The sequence below is a fragment of the Vigna unguiculata genome, chromosome 5, assembly GCF_037176805.1.
Source record: "Vigna unguiculata cultivar grain cowpea cultivar isolate G323 ecotype 2 chromosome 5, ASM3717680v1, whole genome shotgun sequence".
Taxonomy (NCBI): domain Eukaryota; kingdom Viridiplantae; phylum Streptophyta; class Magnoliopsida; order Fabales; family Fabaceae; genus Vigna; species Vigna unguiculata.
Window position 1 is genome coordinate 14,819,433 of NC_140796.1, and position 17,189 is coordinate 14,836,621.

General features: G+C 33.3%; 1 protein-coding gene across 2 annotated transcripts; it reads left to right on the plus strand.

Moving 5' to 3' along the window:
* Positions 1 to 270: 270 nt before the first annotated feature.
* Positions 271 to 12,546, plus strand: PRT1 (proteolysis 1). 2 transcript variants are annotated; one of them, XM_028073228.2, is made up of 8 exons: positions 271 to 438; positions 992 to 1,020; positions 1,104 to 1,283; positions 9,602 to 9,682; positions 9,764 to 9,958; positions 10,057 to 10,257; positions 10,795 to 10,889; positions 11,851 to 12,546. In XM_028073228.2, the coding sequence occupies exons 1-8, from the start codon at positions 353 to 355 to the stop codon at positions 12,163 to 12,165; spliced, it is 1,182 nt and encodes a 393-aa protein (XP_027929029.1). In that variant the 5' UTR covers positions 271 to 352; the 3' UTR covers positions 12,166 to 12,546. The 2 variants fall into 2 exon arrangements, with proteins under 2 accessions (XP_027929029.1, XP_027929028.1); XM_028073227.2 differs by having other exon boundaries at positions 9,602 to 9,958.
* The last annotated feature ends 4,643 nt before the right edge of the window (positions 12,547 to 17,189 follow it).

Sequence of the window (17,189 nt, forward strand, 5' to 3'; positions counted from 1 at the left end):
TTCTATTATGAACTAAACTTATTAAATAAATAAGAAATGAGATGCACCATAATACGTAATTTCCAATGCTATATTTAATTATTAATTTAATTCTTTTACTGTATTCAATTTATTTTATCTTTTGAGGATTTTATAAATTCAGTCAGAAAAATATTTTTTATTTAATGTGACCTTTTCCTTTGGGAGAAGAGAATTAGACAATTTTTTAATTTTATATGTACGTAATAATTAAATATTAAATATTAAATATTAAAAATATATTGTAGAACACCAGGTTCCTTTGTTCATTCCTATCCTGATTCTTCTGTGACACCACCGCATTCTCTCTCTGCGTTGTTGGGACATTCACGAAATGGAGAACAACGCACTCAGAGATCGAATCTTTGCGGACAATGAACACGAAGAAATCCCTGATTCATTCGTATGCTGCGTTTGTCTGTAAGTCTCTTCTAATTGCATATAATTTGGAGCTCTTATGTTTCCAAAGTGAAACACCCTTTGATGTGTTGTTCTTCAAGGTTCAATTGTGTGCTTCAATTCTTATTCATATTTCAAGAGGTTCACCAGGGATGCCGTTATTTCTTCAAAAACATGAAACTTTTTCTTGATTCAAGCTTAGATGATGTGGACTATTCCAGGGTTATTTTTCTTTTTCTCGATCTGAAGTTGGTGCACTCGCATTTTACATTCGAAATTTCGATTGAATGCGAAATTCGTTGGGCGTTGTGTAAATGCTAAGAAAAGGAATAAATCAGAGTAATAGTTCCTTATTTTTTGTTTGCAAAATGGCAAATGAAATTTTGACTCCAAAACCCAAAAATCTTGTCTCTTGAGGAAGGAATAAAGGTTTCAAATTCTTGAGCTTCGAAATTTTTAATCTATTGTTTGAAAAAATGGATTGGCTATTGTGTCATTTTAAGTCGGCGTGTGAGCTGCTATATTTTCCTTTTTCAAATTGTGTGTACTGATTTTGTTTTACTTCATTGTGCAGGGATCTATTATACAAACCCATTGTGCTATGTAAGGCAGCATTATTTTCTAGAGATGCATGTGATTATGTTATCAGTTTGATAAATTCTGTTTTTTTTCCTCTCTATTTGCAGCATGTGGCCATATATGCTGTTTCTGGTGTGTCTATAATTCCATGAATTGTCTGCGCGAGTCTCAATGTCCAGTATGTAGGCATCAATACTATCACTTCCCAACAGTCTGCCAAATGCTTCACTTTTTGCTCCTTAAGATTTATACTGTTCCTTACAAGAGAAGGGAAGAGCAAACGCTTGGTATATCCCTTTCCCTAATGGCCTATGCACGAGCATACTAAATATGTGTGCAATGATTCTTATACATCTCAATGATTTATTGTGCAATGCATTGAATATAATGGTGTGTTTCTAAAATTTCTATGGTCTTCTATTGATGGTGATATGTTCAAGCCGTGTGATCAATGCATTCCAACATGATTGATTATGAGTTATTATTGCGTACTTCTGTCGCCCATTATTTTTTCTGAATTGGTGCAGGCTCAATTTAGGATCTCTTGTTCTATTTTACACATCCCAATGCTAAGATGGAGGGATGATTAAGGGAAAAATTTTGGTTAGCACCTTTTATGGAAACTCACTTAAGGTTGTTTGGTTATATGTGGAAAAAGATCAATGTAGATTCTAGTGAGAAAAGTTGATCAAAGGGAAGGGAGTTCAATTCAAAATGATAGAGGAAGAGTTAACGAAAGATTAAGAGAAACCATTAGAAAAACTTGATCCAAGTACCTGAAATTTTCTTTTCAGTAAATCTCAATGGTTCTAAGTTGTTGGTTAATTAGTCTACATAACCAACCTCACTTCAGCATGAGGTTTCAAGTGGGCTTGGTTCCTCTCCTCCATTCAAAAGTTTTGTTGCTATGTTCTTGAATTCAAATACTTGAGCAATGCTAAGAAATAAATAATTATTTTATTGATAACCATCATACCAATTACATTCTCATTGTCTCTATTTGTAAAATCAAACTCTTTAAAATAAGGAAATAAAAATATGTTGAAATGAATAGGAAAATTCTAAAGTTATTTTCTTCTAACCAATATAAAGATATTGTAGATATTCTTGGACAGTAGCCGTATTCTTGGGCTTGCTCAAGTACTACAGTTTTTTTGTCATTTTCTAGCACGTGTCTTTCTATTGGATTATGGTTAAACTAATTTATCATACTAATTACATAAGCAATGTTTGGTTTTGTGTGTGATAGATAAATAAATTTTTCTAGAAGAGAACTCTGTTCATTTCCAAATTTATTATATGATTTTGTTTAGTATGAACTTTTGAAGTTTTACATTGCAAAATGTTTTCTTGAGGAGATCAAATACATACTTTCTTTGGGAGATGAAAATGTCATTTTTGGAATAATCCACCTTTATTTTGACGAAATACTTAAGTTTCCATAAGTTTTTCATTTTAAATTGGGATGTTAATTAATCCTTTAAAGCAAATTTCTCTTTTTCATCATATCTTGAAATTATATCATTCACAAAGATCAACAATATAGTGAGTGTACTTGTAATAGAGTATTTTATGAATACAGTATGATCTCATTGGGTTTGCTTGTATCCTAAGGAAACTATTTGTTTTTGTAAATCTCCCAAACCTTACTCATGGGGATTTAGTAAAACTATATAAACTCTTCTTTAGGAGATATATCTTTGTTGGAGTTCCCACATCAACTAGAAATTATGTCAAATTATAATATATATAAGTGGAGTGCAGAGCTCACCCTACAAGTTGGTTTTGTGAGGTTGAGTTAAACATAAACTCACTTACTAAGATGGCAGAGCCATTTAAAACCTATTCTAGCCATGTTCATTGGGACTTGTTGAAATAAGTAATAAGTAGTGCATTGAGAATCATTTATTTGCTAGAATCATGATTAGTGTCTAGTCTTGTACCTAGGAGTCTAGGGTAGTCTTTTGATCTTTCGTCTTCCATTGTTTCAGTTTCTATCATTATAAATAGAAGATCACAAGAGGGATCTCTTAAGCCCTCAATCTTATATTATCTTTTTATTCTCAACTTGGTATCAGAGCCAAGTTGTCGGAATCAAGTCTTTCAAACACTTGTGTGCAAAATATCTTAATGAGAAGTCCTGCACTCCTAATCTCAATTATCTTCATCCCTTTTTCCATGTTGTCCATCATTCGCCGCCGCCTTCCACCTCCGACCCCGTCCGCTGTCGGCGACCACCGAATCAAGGTCACCTCTCCTCATCACCATCGAGCATGTACAACTCATGTGCCGCCTTCCAGTGGTTGGATGTTCTTCATGCCACCATCGTCTGACTCGCCAGAGCACGTTGAGTTTATATATGCCCTTGGTTCCTGGTTTTGAAGTCATTCGGTGGGTGTCCTAAGCTTTTTCTCTCTCTTGGAAACTTAGGTTTTCATGTTTATTGCGTTTCTACAATATATCTTTGTCTCTACTTGCAACAAGCTATTGCCTCTTATCTAAGGTGTTGTTGAAGTCTCATTTTGTTCGAAGTCATTTGGTGGATCTCTTAGTTTTCTCCATCTCCTATTGTCACTGCAAATTTGAGTCTCTATTGTCACTGTTGATAGCAACCAGGTGCGTCACTAGTAACAACATCAATGCTTGAGCCATCATCTTCTTCCCCGCAACACCAATTTTGTCGAACACATGTAGCTCCTTAATTTTTTCTCTCCATTTCTGTCAAGCCCTCACAACCATGTATCTTCTTGTACAAAGCTCACTAGCACATGTGGAGTACCTTCATCATGCAAAAATGTAGTTTAATTTCCTATGCAGATATATGAAGCTATAAGGTATTCAGTCTTTGCCAAGGGTGTCAAATGAGCTCCATATGTTATGTGCAACTTTGCATGTGAACTCCCCAAGTGAAAAATCCCTTCCTTAATAGAACAATTGTCCTGCACTTTGGATTTGACTTATCTTGCTACCAAGTATTTGGATCAGTTCTAAGCCAGCCAAGGAATTTCACAACCAAAGTTATGGGTTGAAGGTTGCTCACGGCGTGAAAGGGAGTTTGTTTTTGGTCTATTCCCAGTGATTTGGGAAATCTGTTAAGCTTGTAAGGAATAGCTTGTTTTTCTTAATCATTTTAGTGGTTCAATTCCAACAAGCTACTATTGGTCTTCTAGTGGAATTTTGCCAATCACGCCATTCGTCTTCTACTGCTAGGCGTATGGTGTTTGTTTTGTCCTATTCCATAAAAGTATCGTGTATTTTTCCTTGTCCACGTCCATCGTCGATGGTAATCTTCTTGTCAGCCATAGTTTATCGCTGTCAGCCATTGCTGGCCACCATCTATTGTTGATGGCATTCTTTTCTGCCGTAGTTTATTGTTGTCTGCCATGTGTTGTTGATGGAAATCTAGTCTACTGCAGTCTGTCGTTGTTCGCCACTGTTGGCCGCTATTTTTTGTTGATGGCAATCTTCTTTGACAAAATCATCCTAATTGAATTTATGCGGTTGTGCACCACCATCTAATATTATTCTCCATAGCTATTGTTAGCTATTTATCAGCCTCTGTTTTCTACCAGCCTAGTCTGATGTTCACTGGCCATTGTCATATGCCACGCACTCTTGAAGTCTATTATAATTGATCATTCAATTCCTCCGACTGTTGGCTGTGTCAAAGTGCATCTTGTTCTAAGTCAAGGTTCCCACATCTATTGTCTCACCCAAGAAAAATGTTGTCTAAAGAAGTTTGTACTATGTTTGTTAGATCAAATGATCAGCTTGTAGAAATGGTGACCAAGTTCTTAAGGGACTTGGATTGAGTTTATCTATTCCAAGCTTGGGTTATACAACTTGTATGCTCCAGCATGAGGGGGAATGTTGAAATAAAAGTAGTGCATTGAGAATCACTTATCTGCTGTAATCATGATTAGTACCTAGTCTTGTACCTAGGAGTGTGGTGCACTCTATATGAGTTGTACCTAGGAATCTAGGTTAGTCGTTTGATCTTTCGTCTTCCATTATATCAATTTCTATAATTATAAATAGAAGATCACAAAAGGGATCTCTTAAGCCGTCAACTTTATATTATTTTTTTATTCTCAACTAGACTATTGTGCTGCCACTATTGGGCTCTTGTTAGACCATTCACAAATATCTAATCCCACAGTCACTATAACATCTCGACTGGGATGCTACTAAGATACTTAGTAAAATTTGTAAATTTCAATATCTTTTATTTAATCTCAAAATCAAACCCTAAATCCAAAATGTAATCCAACAAATAAACCAACTATAAATTGAAAATGAATTCAAATCTCCCTAATACATTGTTCTGAAAAAAACTGCCCAAAATAAAACTCTCTCCACTACTACCATGTTAAGGAGTGGACTTTAGGATAACTTAAACATCATTTTCTTTTCTGATCTTGTCTACAAGGGTATCAAGCATCCCAAATAACTTTCCCCCTCTTAAGTTTGGAAACATTAATGGACTTGACAAGCATTGTCCTTGCATGGGAGCTCATCAAAATGTTAATCAAATATCATTGCTTTTGGTCGGTCCATGCATCCAACACAATTGAATAACCAAGTTGGCTCCACTGCAATGAATTTTCTTCCAACAACTTTTCAGTGTAATCAACTTCCTTGTTGAGAAGTGGAATTATAATTGCATGGTAGTAGGAGCTAGAAAGTTAGGTCCATAAGCACAGAAAACATCAATCATATAATCTTTCAAGGTTGAATGACAAACCTGCTTGATACCAAAATCATGGAATATATTGATGCACTGATGGCTTTAAATTTGTCACTTTGATATAAGCTTGCCTTATTTTTTTCCTTTTTCTTCTCTTCTCTATTGTAGCAATTGGATTTCTATAAAACATATCCATTGATCCTTTTTTCCACCACTATTTCTACCACTTTTCTTTGATATCCATTGGTATCAAAGCCATGGGTTAGAACCTATCCTAACGAAGTTTATTGTTTGTTAGGTTTATGGTCCACTCACTATCGGGCCACTATCGAACCACCCATTGATGTTTAGTCCCATACATGAGATGTGTATATATCTCGGCGTGAGGGGTGTGTGTTGGAAGTCTCACATCAACTAGAGAAAGGCCAATTTACAATATATAAGTTGGTGCAAACCTTATTTTACAAGTCAGTATTTTGTAAGATTGAGTTAGGTTTAAAGTTCACTTCTCAACACTTCTTAGCACAAGCCTACTAAGAAACGATTCTATATGTGAGTTAGCTAGGTTTGAGGGTGTGGGAACGTAAACTTGCAGGAGTTTATGATTTGGCTCACGATTTTGATAACTGTAGCCCTAAGGTTTCACTCCCTTTACTTTTCATTCCATGATCTCTTTTTTGGTCTACGAAACCTACTACTTGGTAGGGAATGGACTTTGTTTTTGCATCAGTGATTTATATAAATATAAACCCTGTGATTTTTGCTAGGCCCATCAAATATCATCATCAAGAAACCACTCTTTATAACTCCAATTATTGTTTTGTCCTTTATTATTACTTATTTACTTATTGGCCCTCTAAATTAACAAATTACAAGTTACATGAGACATAAAACCTTTCATTAAGTTAGAGTGTGTTACCTTATATTTCACTTAAAATTCTAAAGTTCTAATTGCACCATACAGTCCCTCTTTCTCTTGGTTTTTCAACACTCTCCCATGTTGAGTTTCTTTCTAATGCATTCGTCTTTTCTCTGATGGCTTTAGTCAGTGTTCACTTTTTATGGTTTTTTAGATTGAGATAGGAATTTCTATGACACCAATAAAGCTTGAATGTTTATTAGACAGATTGTCGCTGCAGACATATTAAGAAATATGATATTTAACACACTATCTCATTTCTTTTCTCAATGTAATTGGTAAATTCTCAATAACAATTACCTCCTTACTGTTATCTTCTGGAATCCTCACCTTTTGAGTCAAATAACTCTTCTTGCTAAATGGATTGTTTTCTTTGATATTTTTACCAAAAGAATTTGTCCTTTTCTTCCACACTTTGAGTTGGTCTGATCTCATTTATGGTGACTTCATCACTTAGATCTTGAGCATCCTATGAAGACATATTGTAATGACAAGAAGGAGAACTCCTTTGTTTCAAGTGTTTTCTCCTCCTGAAGCCGATGACTAACATAAAAGAATTTTGTTTCATGAAAAAGGTGATATCCATGGTGGTAAAATCACGATGACTCTAAAGAAAATAGCATTTGTACCACTTTTTACAGGATAACCAATAAATACACATTTAAGAGCTCTATGATCTAATTTGCTACATTAGGATTATGATAGTCAACAAAAACAACACAGCCAAAGATTCAACATGGTAAACTTGACACTGGGGAAGCAAGGTCTTCGAATATACATTAAGAAGAAAAAAAGTTAGTAAATAGTTTGAATCTTTTGTAAGTTCTTGTACAGAGACAAGACTTTTGTTAGTTATGAGATATGTAAAACATTCTTTATGGGTACACTATTATCATTTACAACTTTAAGGAGTTGTTTTCTAGTAATTTTGAAATATGAATTGTAGAGCATAGGAAATGGTCATGTGATCCATTGCTCCTGAATCAAGATACCAAAGACCTAGAGATACAAAACCAATAATATTGAATGTATTTCCTTTTATGGATAGGGCATACAATCCAAGGGACTTATTCATTGATTCAATTATTGTTCTCAAACAATCTAGTTTCTCCTTATTGACTTTCATACTAGGCATTGAAAAAACACTAAAGTGCAGAGACGTAACAAAGAGAACTTGTTTGGCAAAAGCACAAAAAAATAAATTAAAATTCAGAACTACTCAAATCAGAGTCAAATGGGACATCACCACCCCCTTGTATGGGCTCAAGAGGTCCCAATTGCTCCACCTGTTATGGGTAGTGGCGGCTATTTGTGTGGAAGTAGAAACAAGACTCCCAAGGTCAAGAGCTTTAATTTGAACTATGTAAGACAATGTATAAATTTTTTATTGATAATCTCACCAATTACATTTTCATCGAGCATACTTTTATCATAAAAATTCGTAATTTACAGCACATATAATCAGACCATATGGATCTGATACCAAATTGTTTTTGTACAACTAAACATAAGTTGAATTACTTCTCTTGTGATAGAGGGTCTTTTTATGATCAACATGCAGGGCGGTAGGGGACATAGTAACAGAACTTTTGTCGTTAAGAAAAAAAAATGTTATAATCCTGGCAGTTTAAAGTAACCAGCCTTCTCCTTTCCTTTCATTTTAGGTTTTCCTCTCTAGTGGAGTAGTCATAAGCTGTCTGAATATTCATAAAGTTCATCTTCTCTATTCTCTTAGTAAGCAACGAGCCATTTTAATACTTTAGTGAAACAACCTCTCCTGTAGTGAAATGCTTGTAGAAAAGAGAAATACAGTGGCATTAACCCCAAGATGGTTAATACGGTATAGTTTAAGGGATATAGCTTAATGGGAGGCAAATCGTGGAATTGTTGAGAGGACATTATGGCTGCAAAGACCAATGCACTAATTTTTGTACGACAGAGTTGTAATTCACTAGTTATTTTAGATGCTCTCCAAATCTAATAGATCACTGTATTGAATAGTGGGATCCTAATATTTTACCATAAACATAGCTGCATGCACAGCAACATTGACAATGAGAAATCAACCAATCCATGTTTGTTATATAAACAATTACAGTTGTGTACCATAGTCAATAGCCCTACATATTCAGATAGATTGTTGTTTAATTTCAGAGACCTTATCTGGAGACATTAAATCTAGATTATTCAATTCAATTGATCAACTAGTAGAGGTCTTCACCAAGTCATTGGGAGGTCTTCAAATAAGTTACATATGTTAAAGATTACTGCACATATTTGTATGCTACGACATGAAGAGAAATGTTAGAAATGATGTAAATATGGTTGTTTGAGTCTGATTTCATGCTGTATTTGTAATTATAGTAGGGTAATTGTAAATCCTTGTCTTTACGTCACATATTATAACAAATATCTTCCACTGTGTCTGTGTAATTCACATGGGATTCCGTGCTGTAATAGGTACTTGATACTGGCAACTATTAGAAGTATCTATCTGTCTTGGATTAAGTAGAATTTGGCTCAGTTTGGATAAACTTCTCGTAAAACAGATATTTGAGAAGAAATAGGAAAGTAAAACGAACCAAACATCTCGCATATGTTGGAATCAAGTTATGCACCTTAGCTTAAGGAGTAGATGAGAAAAATTAAAGGAAAAACTAAAGTGCATAAATTAGTTTTAACTTGTGCAAGAATGATTCATCTTACCTCATTTTCTTCTGTTACACAGTATTTATTGAGAAGTTTATATAAATTAGGCCTTTCACTGATAAACATTTTCTTCTCTGTTTTTGATTTATGTCCTCAGGTTTTATGGATATTCAAAATTTTATTATATGATTTTGCTCTTTCTTTTTTACTGCATTATAATTCTTGGTATTCCTTATATACTTCTTGAAAATGCAGTTTTCTTCTTTCTTTGTTTTTAGCATAGAAGTAATCATTTTGTCTACTTTGTTGGGCTAGTTTTGACAATCATTCTTATTGAACTCTTGCTTCAGAGGAAGAAAAGAAATCAGGATTCTACTCTCCTCAATTTGATCCTGAGACATGTGAATCACAAGCTAAATTTGGTCATTCTGGTATCCCTTCTTCCTCCTCTATTATGAATTTGACATCCAACTCATGTAATGTGGGAACTTCTGAATGTATGGAGCAATCAGGGTCCACCACCCATGAAAGAGACGAAGGAACAGTCTATTCTAATGGAGAGCCTGATATTGTTGGAACTCCTGCTAAAAGAAAAAAATTGCCTCAGGAAGATATTTCTCTCGAACAGAAATTATCAGTTGCAGATGTGACGTGTACAATGTGCAAGCAACTGCTCTTTCGTCCTGTAGTTCTTAATTGTGGCCATGGTACTCAATGCACTTAAGTTTCTCTTTTCAATTGGATTTATTAATAAAACACTTAAGTGGTATATTGATTTTGTTTTACTTTTCCGCATTCCCATCAGTATACTGTCAAACTTGCGTTGTCAACACAGATGAGGACATGCTCAGATGCCAAGTTTGTCAAAGTCCACATCCCAATAGGTCTCCAAAAGTATGTTTGGAGTTAGATCACTTTTTGGAGGAACAATTTCCTGAAGAATATAGACAGCGGAGAGATGCCATTGAACTAAAGCAGATCAAAGTCAAACTTGAGACTCCTTCTTGTATGTATATTGCATACATTTTTATTACATGACTGATATCTTGAAGCGTACTGCTTTGGGTGTAAATATTGGAATATATGTGTATATCTTTCAGCTTTCCATTGAGAATGTGATAGAATATTGGGAAATGTGTTTTAGTTTTCATGCTCTCGGTCAGGTATGGTAAAAAAGTTCCTGTATTTTCATATTGATGAATCTGCTCTTCAAACTTGAAAAAACATGTGTATTTAGTTTCCCCTCTCTAATAATTCATCATGTTTTCCTAGGATATTTTATATTGTTTGGCCTGTTTAAGTATTTAGCATCCAAGCATAACCGCTATTTATACTAAATATTTTTACTTAAACAACCAAACAACTTATGAAATATATTACAATATGGAAGTCGTTTTTATGATGTCATCTACAATACTCTTAAATATTTTGTTTTCCAGATATTTCCTAAGTGGTGGTTGATTTATTGTTATACGGTATTTCTTTCATTATTTTTCTATCTTTTTTCATGTTCTTCTAGTTACTTGTGTTGGTTTTCTTTCAGGTTCATTGGATAAGGGTAACAAAGGAGAAAATACAGATTGGTGGTCAGATCCTGACTCAAAAGTTCACATTGGAGTTGGTTGTGATTTTTGCGGGGTAAAAGTTCTCTTCCATCATATCTTTTCCATTTTTTTGTTCATTTTGTTGCTCTGGTTCCATTTTCTTTTGTTTTTATCGTGCCTTTTATATTCTTTTCACTTATTGTCCTATAGTAGGTCATAAGCTACATCAAGTTTCTCTATTTCATTGATCTAAATAGGTGGCTGTAATTTCATGTGGTTGCTTGTCTTTCTTAACGACTAGGTATTGACTTGTAATTGACAATTAAGGTATCTCATGTGCACAAAGAGAGTTATAGGTTCCCTGTTCAAGCTCCAAACCTATAATAATAAGTTGCTTATTTGCTGCACACTGCCAACTTACAATACTTTTGTATTTTCATGTTTCAAGGATCTACACTACATTAAACATACCTTCATAGATATATCTGATAACTAATTTCAATTTTGTTGTTTTCAAGTTGATCTATATATGGTTTTATATGGAAATTGCATTCTGTTGAAGCCATATTTTTGTGTATTGTTCAAAGTGATAATTAACACAATCTTTGCTTTAGCAAAGAGACAAGAGTTTACTATTTCTTTAGGGTTAAGATGCCAGCCTGAAGATTCAGGCCTGTTTGATTCCCTCTTAACATTTTTGTTTAAAAATAGTTTTCTAAAATAATTCCAATCAATTTGTCTTTCTGAAATTTACCTGGTTAAAAAACTGTTTCCAAAACAAATAACATGTTTTCTTGTCCTGTTTTCTTCTAGTCCTCTGTTCAAATGCTCAAGAGACAGTTTAAGAAATAATAAATATACTCGGAAAAACACTTCCAAATTTGCTTTGGAGAGAAACAAACTCTAGAAAAGAAAAATTGTTTTTGAAAACAGTTAACATACAAGTCCTTATTTCACTTCTTTTTAACATAGTTTTTCTCTTGAAGCTGCAGTTTCTATAACTCTCATGCTGCTAGTTTTTGTGTAGAATGCTAATGTGTGACTACTCATGACAGATGTTTCCAATAATTGGAGATAGATATAGATGTGCTGATTGTACGGAGAAGATGGGTTTTGATCTTTGTGGTGATTGCTATGCATCTCGTTCCAAACTCCCCGGTCGATTCAACCAACAACACACCTCAGAGCACAAGTTCAAGCTTGAACAATCCAACATTATTCATAACATAATGTTGAGGCTGGCCACAGCACAGTTAGGAGACACTTCTATTGACCTGGAGTCTGTAGGAAACTTAGAGATTGCCTCAGACAGCCCCACAATGTTTGATGATGGAGAAGATAACCACAGTGATTCTGAAACCACCAATTGAGAAACTGAACTTAGCAAAAAAAAAAAAAAAAAGAACATGGTCTTGTGTTGTGTTTGGTGGGGGTTTGAGAGGAGCAAATAATGCAATGCTGAAGGAAGTTTGTTTGGGGAAATTCTCAATTTCACATGGTTGGTGTATTCAGTTTCCTAATGCATGGTAACTTGACTGTTTTTATGTCTCAGTTCAGCTGAGTTTGTCTCCAGCTTGTGGCAATCCGTGGCTGTTTTCTGTTGTTGCATTTGGTGCAGGCAATTGTGTTCCTGTATCTGGCTATATGAACATATTATTCGGCAATGTACATATTCTTGGAGTTTGTCTCAGATCTATCATTACTGTTTCTTACAATAACATTAATAATATTTAGTATATCATTGTGAATAATATACCACCAACCACTTTCTCTTATCCTCGTATATTATGTATTATCAATGATGATGGCATGTACTCTCAGAATGTTTGAATGACTTTTATGGGGTTGATTTTAGATTCTTAGAATGTAAATTCAAAACCAAAGTGGCTCCTCACTTTTCTTAAAGGGGTATTTTCATTTATTTCAATAAATTTTTCGATTAAATTTGTCAAAATAAATTTACCAATTGATATATGTTTGTCGTGTTTCTCATTCAAGAAGCTTTGGTGCGATGGTCAGTTTTTTCAATAAAACTTCCAGAAGAGAAAAAACAAAATAAATTAAATTTTCCATAAACTCAAAGTAGAAGTTTTTCTTCTCTTTTAAGTTTTCAAAGTTTCTATTTTTAAATTTTACATAAATTGATCTTAGTTTACATTAAACATATAAACAGTAAAGATATTAAATGAAATTGCAAGAAACCACATGTGCTGGTGTAAACTAGCCTAAAAGCTACCATTGAGTAAACTTTCTTTGAATTCATTTGAATTAAGTGAGAATGAAACAAGAAAAATGTAGGAATAGTTGTAGCATAATGGGGAAAATAATGTCTTTTTCTTTTCCTTTACAGGTTTTATAACTGATATTCTAACTCGTATTTTAAGTTAACTGTGATTTTTAGGGTCGATGTTAAAGTTATCAAACTATTCAGATCAATTAAAAACAAAAATTAAAAGAACATTGATGAATTCAATTTATATCAATTTTTACACTGATAATCAACGGATAGGTCATTTCTTCCTGCACCTCATTTTCTCTTTCTGCACCCCTAATTTTCATAATCCCGCTTTTATTCCTAGCATTAAAAACCCTAATTAGTTTTTTTGTCTTTCTTCTCCACTTTTCTCTTCATACTCCTCTTCCTCGTAATGGAGTCGTGGAGGTGCAGAACAACACTGCTGTAATGGATGGACAACAAGAGAGGGAAATTAACTCTAATATTTACATTTTTAATTTTTAATAACTTTTAACTTAAGGGTATTTTGGTCATTTAGTTTTAATATCTATCCGTTATCCGTTCTTCGGTTTAAAAAAATGGTTACTTATGAATACATATTTCTATTTTGCTTTTTAAAAATTTTAAATAAAATTACTTAAAAATAAATCTTAAAAATCTTAATTTAGATAAAAGTACATTTCAAATCAAATTAATTAACAAAATATCAATGTATATAAATTTGTCCTTTCTAACAAACAAATTTAAATGAGTTGTCTTAATATATAAATTTTAAAAAATTAATATTTTATAAAAGGGTTAAATATGTTTTTGATCCCTTAACTTTTAGTGAGTTTTGAAATTAGTCAATTTTAAAATTTTGGACCAATTTTGTCTTTCATCTTTCGAAATACGTGAATTTAATTCTTTTAATCAAATTTTGTCAAGTTTATTTGACATTTCAAACGTGTTTCATAATATTATTTGACTTAACATTAAAGCAAAAATATGTCAAACAATATAAACAACTCAAATTCAATCCTGAAATGTGTACGAAACATCAAATAAACCTAACAAAATTTGATTAAAATGATTAAATTTATGTATTTCAAAAGATGAATGACTAAATTGGTCTAAAATTTTGAAATATATTAATTTTAAAATTCACTAAAAATTAAAGGCCTAAAAGTATAATTAACCCTTTATAAAATAACTTTAATTTTATATGTTCAAAAAAAATCAAAATATATAAAGTCAAACCTTAAACAATTTTTAAATAAAAAATATTCAAATAAAATTCACTAATAATTACTAACCGATAGTAGATATTTGCGGGTTCTATATCCTAATGTTTGTATCTACCCAATAGCAAATGAGTAAATTAATATATCCTGATATAATCTTTAGTCATAAAAATTCACATATTCCTTCGGTCATTGCTTGAAATTCTGTTTCAGCACTTGATCTAGCAATCACATTTTGACCACATATTTTATTTTTTGTTCTTCCAAGTCATCAAATTTCCAAAAAAAATGTGTAATATCTAGTAGCTGATTTCATATCCACAACTGTCCTAACATAATATACGTTTGTATATACTTCAATACTTACACTCTTATTTAGTGCATTGGTATTTTGCTTCAATTTTGACAATTATTGTACCTTCTTCCTCTAGGTAGTGGTTTCTCTTCTTGTGACAGAGGGTTTTATTTTTTATGATCAACATGAAGGACATAATAATAGAACTTTTGTTGTTAAGTAAAAAAAAAATGTTATAATCCTGTTGGTTTAAAAAGTAACCAGCCATAGAAATAAATACTTGTACTTATTACCCATATATATATATATATATATCTATATTTATTTAGTATTCATTAATTATATTTTTGTTATATTCCGGAATATGTGTACCGAACTAATATTAATTGATAATCAATATATGTCTTCAATACGTGAAGTTTAAAAATAAATGAAAAGTGAGTCATATAAGATTCAACTTATATTTTTAAGTTTTGAGATAATAAAAAATAGAACTCAAAGATAAAAAAATTTAAATATGTTCACTAATAGAAACAAATTTAATTTATAAAACTAAGTGTGAAAATATACATTTATGAATAAAAAGAAACACAAGAACACAAACAAGACAAGAAGAGATAGAATAGGTGTGAAAAATTACAAATCAAAAAGAAAAGAGAAAAGATAAAAAGACTTAGGTGATGGAAAATGGTGTGCCACTTGTAAAATAAAGAGTTACAACCATGGCACTAGTAGAAAAATAATTTCTAGTGGCAGAAAAATAAAGGCTCTAAGAATAATCACTTGTACTCTTAAGAATATAAGACTCTAAATTTTTTTTCCTTAGTCACAAGTGCCTACTTTCTCTCAATATTTCAACATCTCAAAGATGTTTATATAAATAAGCATGACTATTTATAAGATCAATTATCTTTAAATGTAAATGTAAATACATAGAAATTCAAATTCGCTTTTAATGTGCAAGAAATAATTAGACATGGTCGGTGCTTGGTGCATGCTTTCCTTGCTCCAAGTAGTCACAATTTTCTTACATTGTCTTTACACCTTTGAAACTCGAACTCCAAACAAGTATTTTACGGAGTACAAATTGTACGAAAAAATTAAAAGAAAAAATGCACTACTACAATTTTGACTTTTTAACTTACCTTTTATGTCTCGGTTGTACAGCAAACGAGGCGTATAAACATGCGGTAACAATTTTAAAATTTTTAGAACCTTTAATGCCTCAGTTATTTCAATACCCGAGGCAAAAACTTACATTATGCCTCAGTTCACTCAAACCCGAGGCCTAATGTCTGCCAAAATTTTTAATTTTCCTGTCATTTTTAATTGTTCAATTAAACGAAAAGGGTTTTGTCTCGGTTGTTTAAGACCCGAGGCATAAACTTCACACTGCTTCGATTTTATTTGCACTGCAGGAAGGTGGAAAGTTTAGGTTAAATAAACCAAAATCAACCACAATCCTCGTCTTCCTTTTTGCACCGCATTCTTCCTCATTTTCTCTAACACTTCAAACTTTCTTTCTCTCCATCTCCAAAATCAAACCCAATCATTTCCAAAGTTTTAAACTTTCTTTCTCTCCAACATCTCAGATCCAACATCCAATCTCAAAGGTAAGATCTTTCAATGAGGGACGCTGCGGAAGCGTCGCTGGCCATCTGACGTGCCACCACCATCGCGCACACCGACGTCGTGGAGACATGGCGGAAGTAGAGGGACTCTGGTTCGCCAGTGCTGCTCGTCGCTGCACCACATACGACAAACGCACGCCGCCACACCCAACGAGGGACTCTGGTTCGCCGGTGCTGCTCGTCGCCTCTGGTTCGCCTTCATTGTCGTCTTCGTTCGAAGTTCCGACGCCATCATCCTCCGTTCGAAGTTTCGACTCGCCCGAAGCGATTATTTCTCCTTTGTTTCTTTAACCGTCCAACCTTTTTCTTCCTCTTTTTCTTTGTGATTTAATACAACAGAGTATGTGTGAATGAACTGAGGTGCGGGTTGGAGTGAGTATGGTGTTTGGGTGTATTTTCTGTATGCAGGTTGAAGTGTAAAAGAGCAATGGGTTTGGGGATTCTGTGTTGGTTATGCACGATTGGTGTTAGAGATTGAATGATTATGAATGATTGTAAAAGGGAGACGATGGTGGTCGGGAAGATGAAGATGAGATAATGGTGAAAAAACGGTTCTAAAAAGGCCATTGTTTTTATGCTTTGGGTGCGTGAGTGTTTATGTGTAATAAACATTGAATCTGAGAATGGAACTCAGGCAGAAAGGCTGGGTTGTTTTAATTTTTATTTTTATTTTTAATGTCTATATTAGGCCTCGGTTATTCTAGAACCGAGACAGTAATTATTGAATATGCCTCAGGTGTAAACCGAGGCAGAAATGTAACATTTTTTACCTCGACAATATATGCCTTGGGTCTTAAATCGAGGCCGAAAGACTAAAATAACCGCAGCAGAAACTCTCTCCTGCACTAGTGATGTCTACCAATTCTAAACCCAAGAAATAAAACAATAACAGAGGATATTGTTGGAACAAAAGAATTTTGTCTTGTCCTTTATCCTTCTTGAAGTTGCATACTCTTACTTAGCTTATTAATCTTTATTCATATTAGAGTTGTCAATTTGATTCATGGTT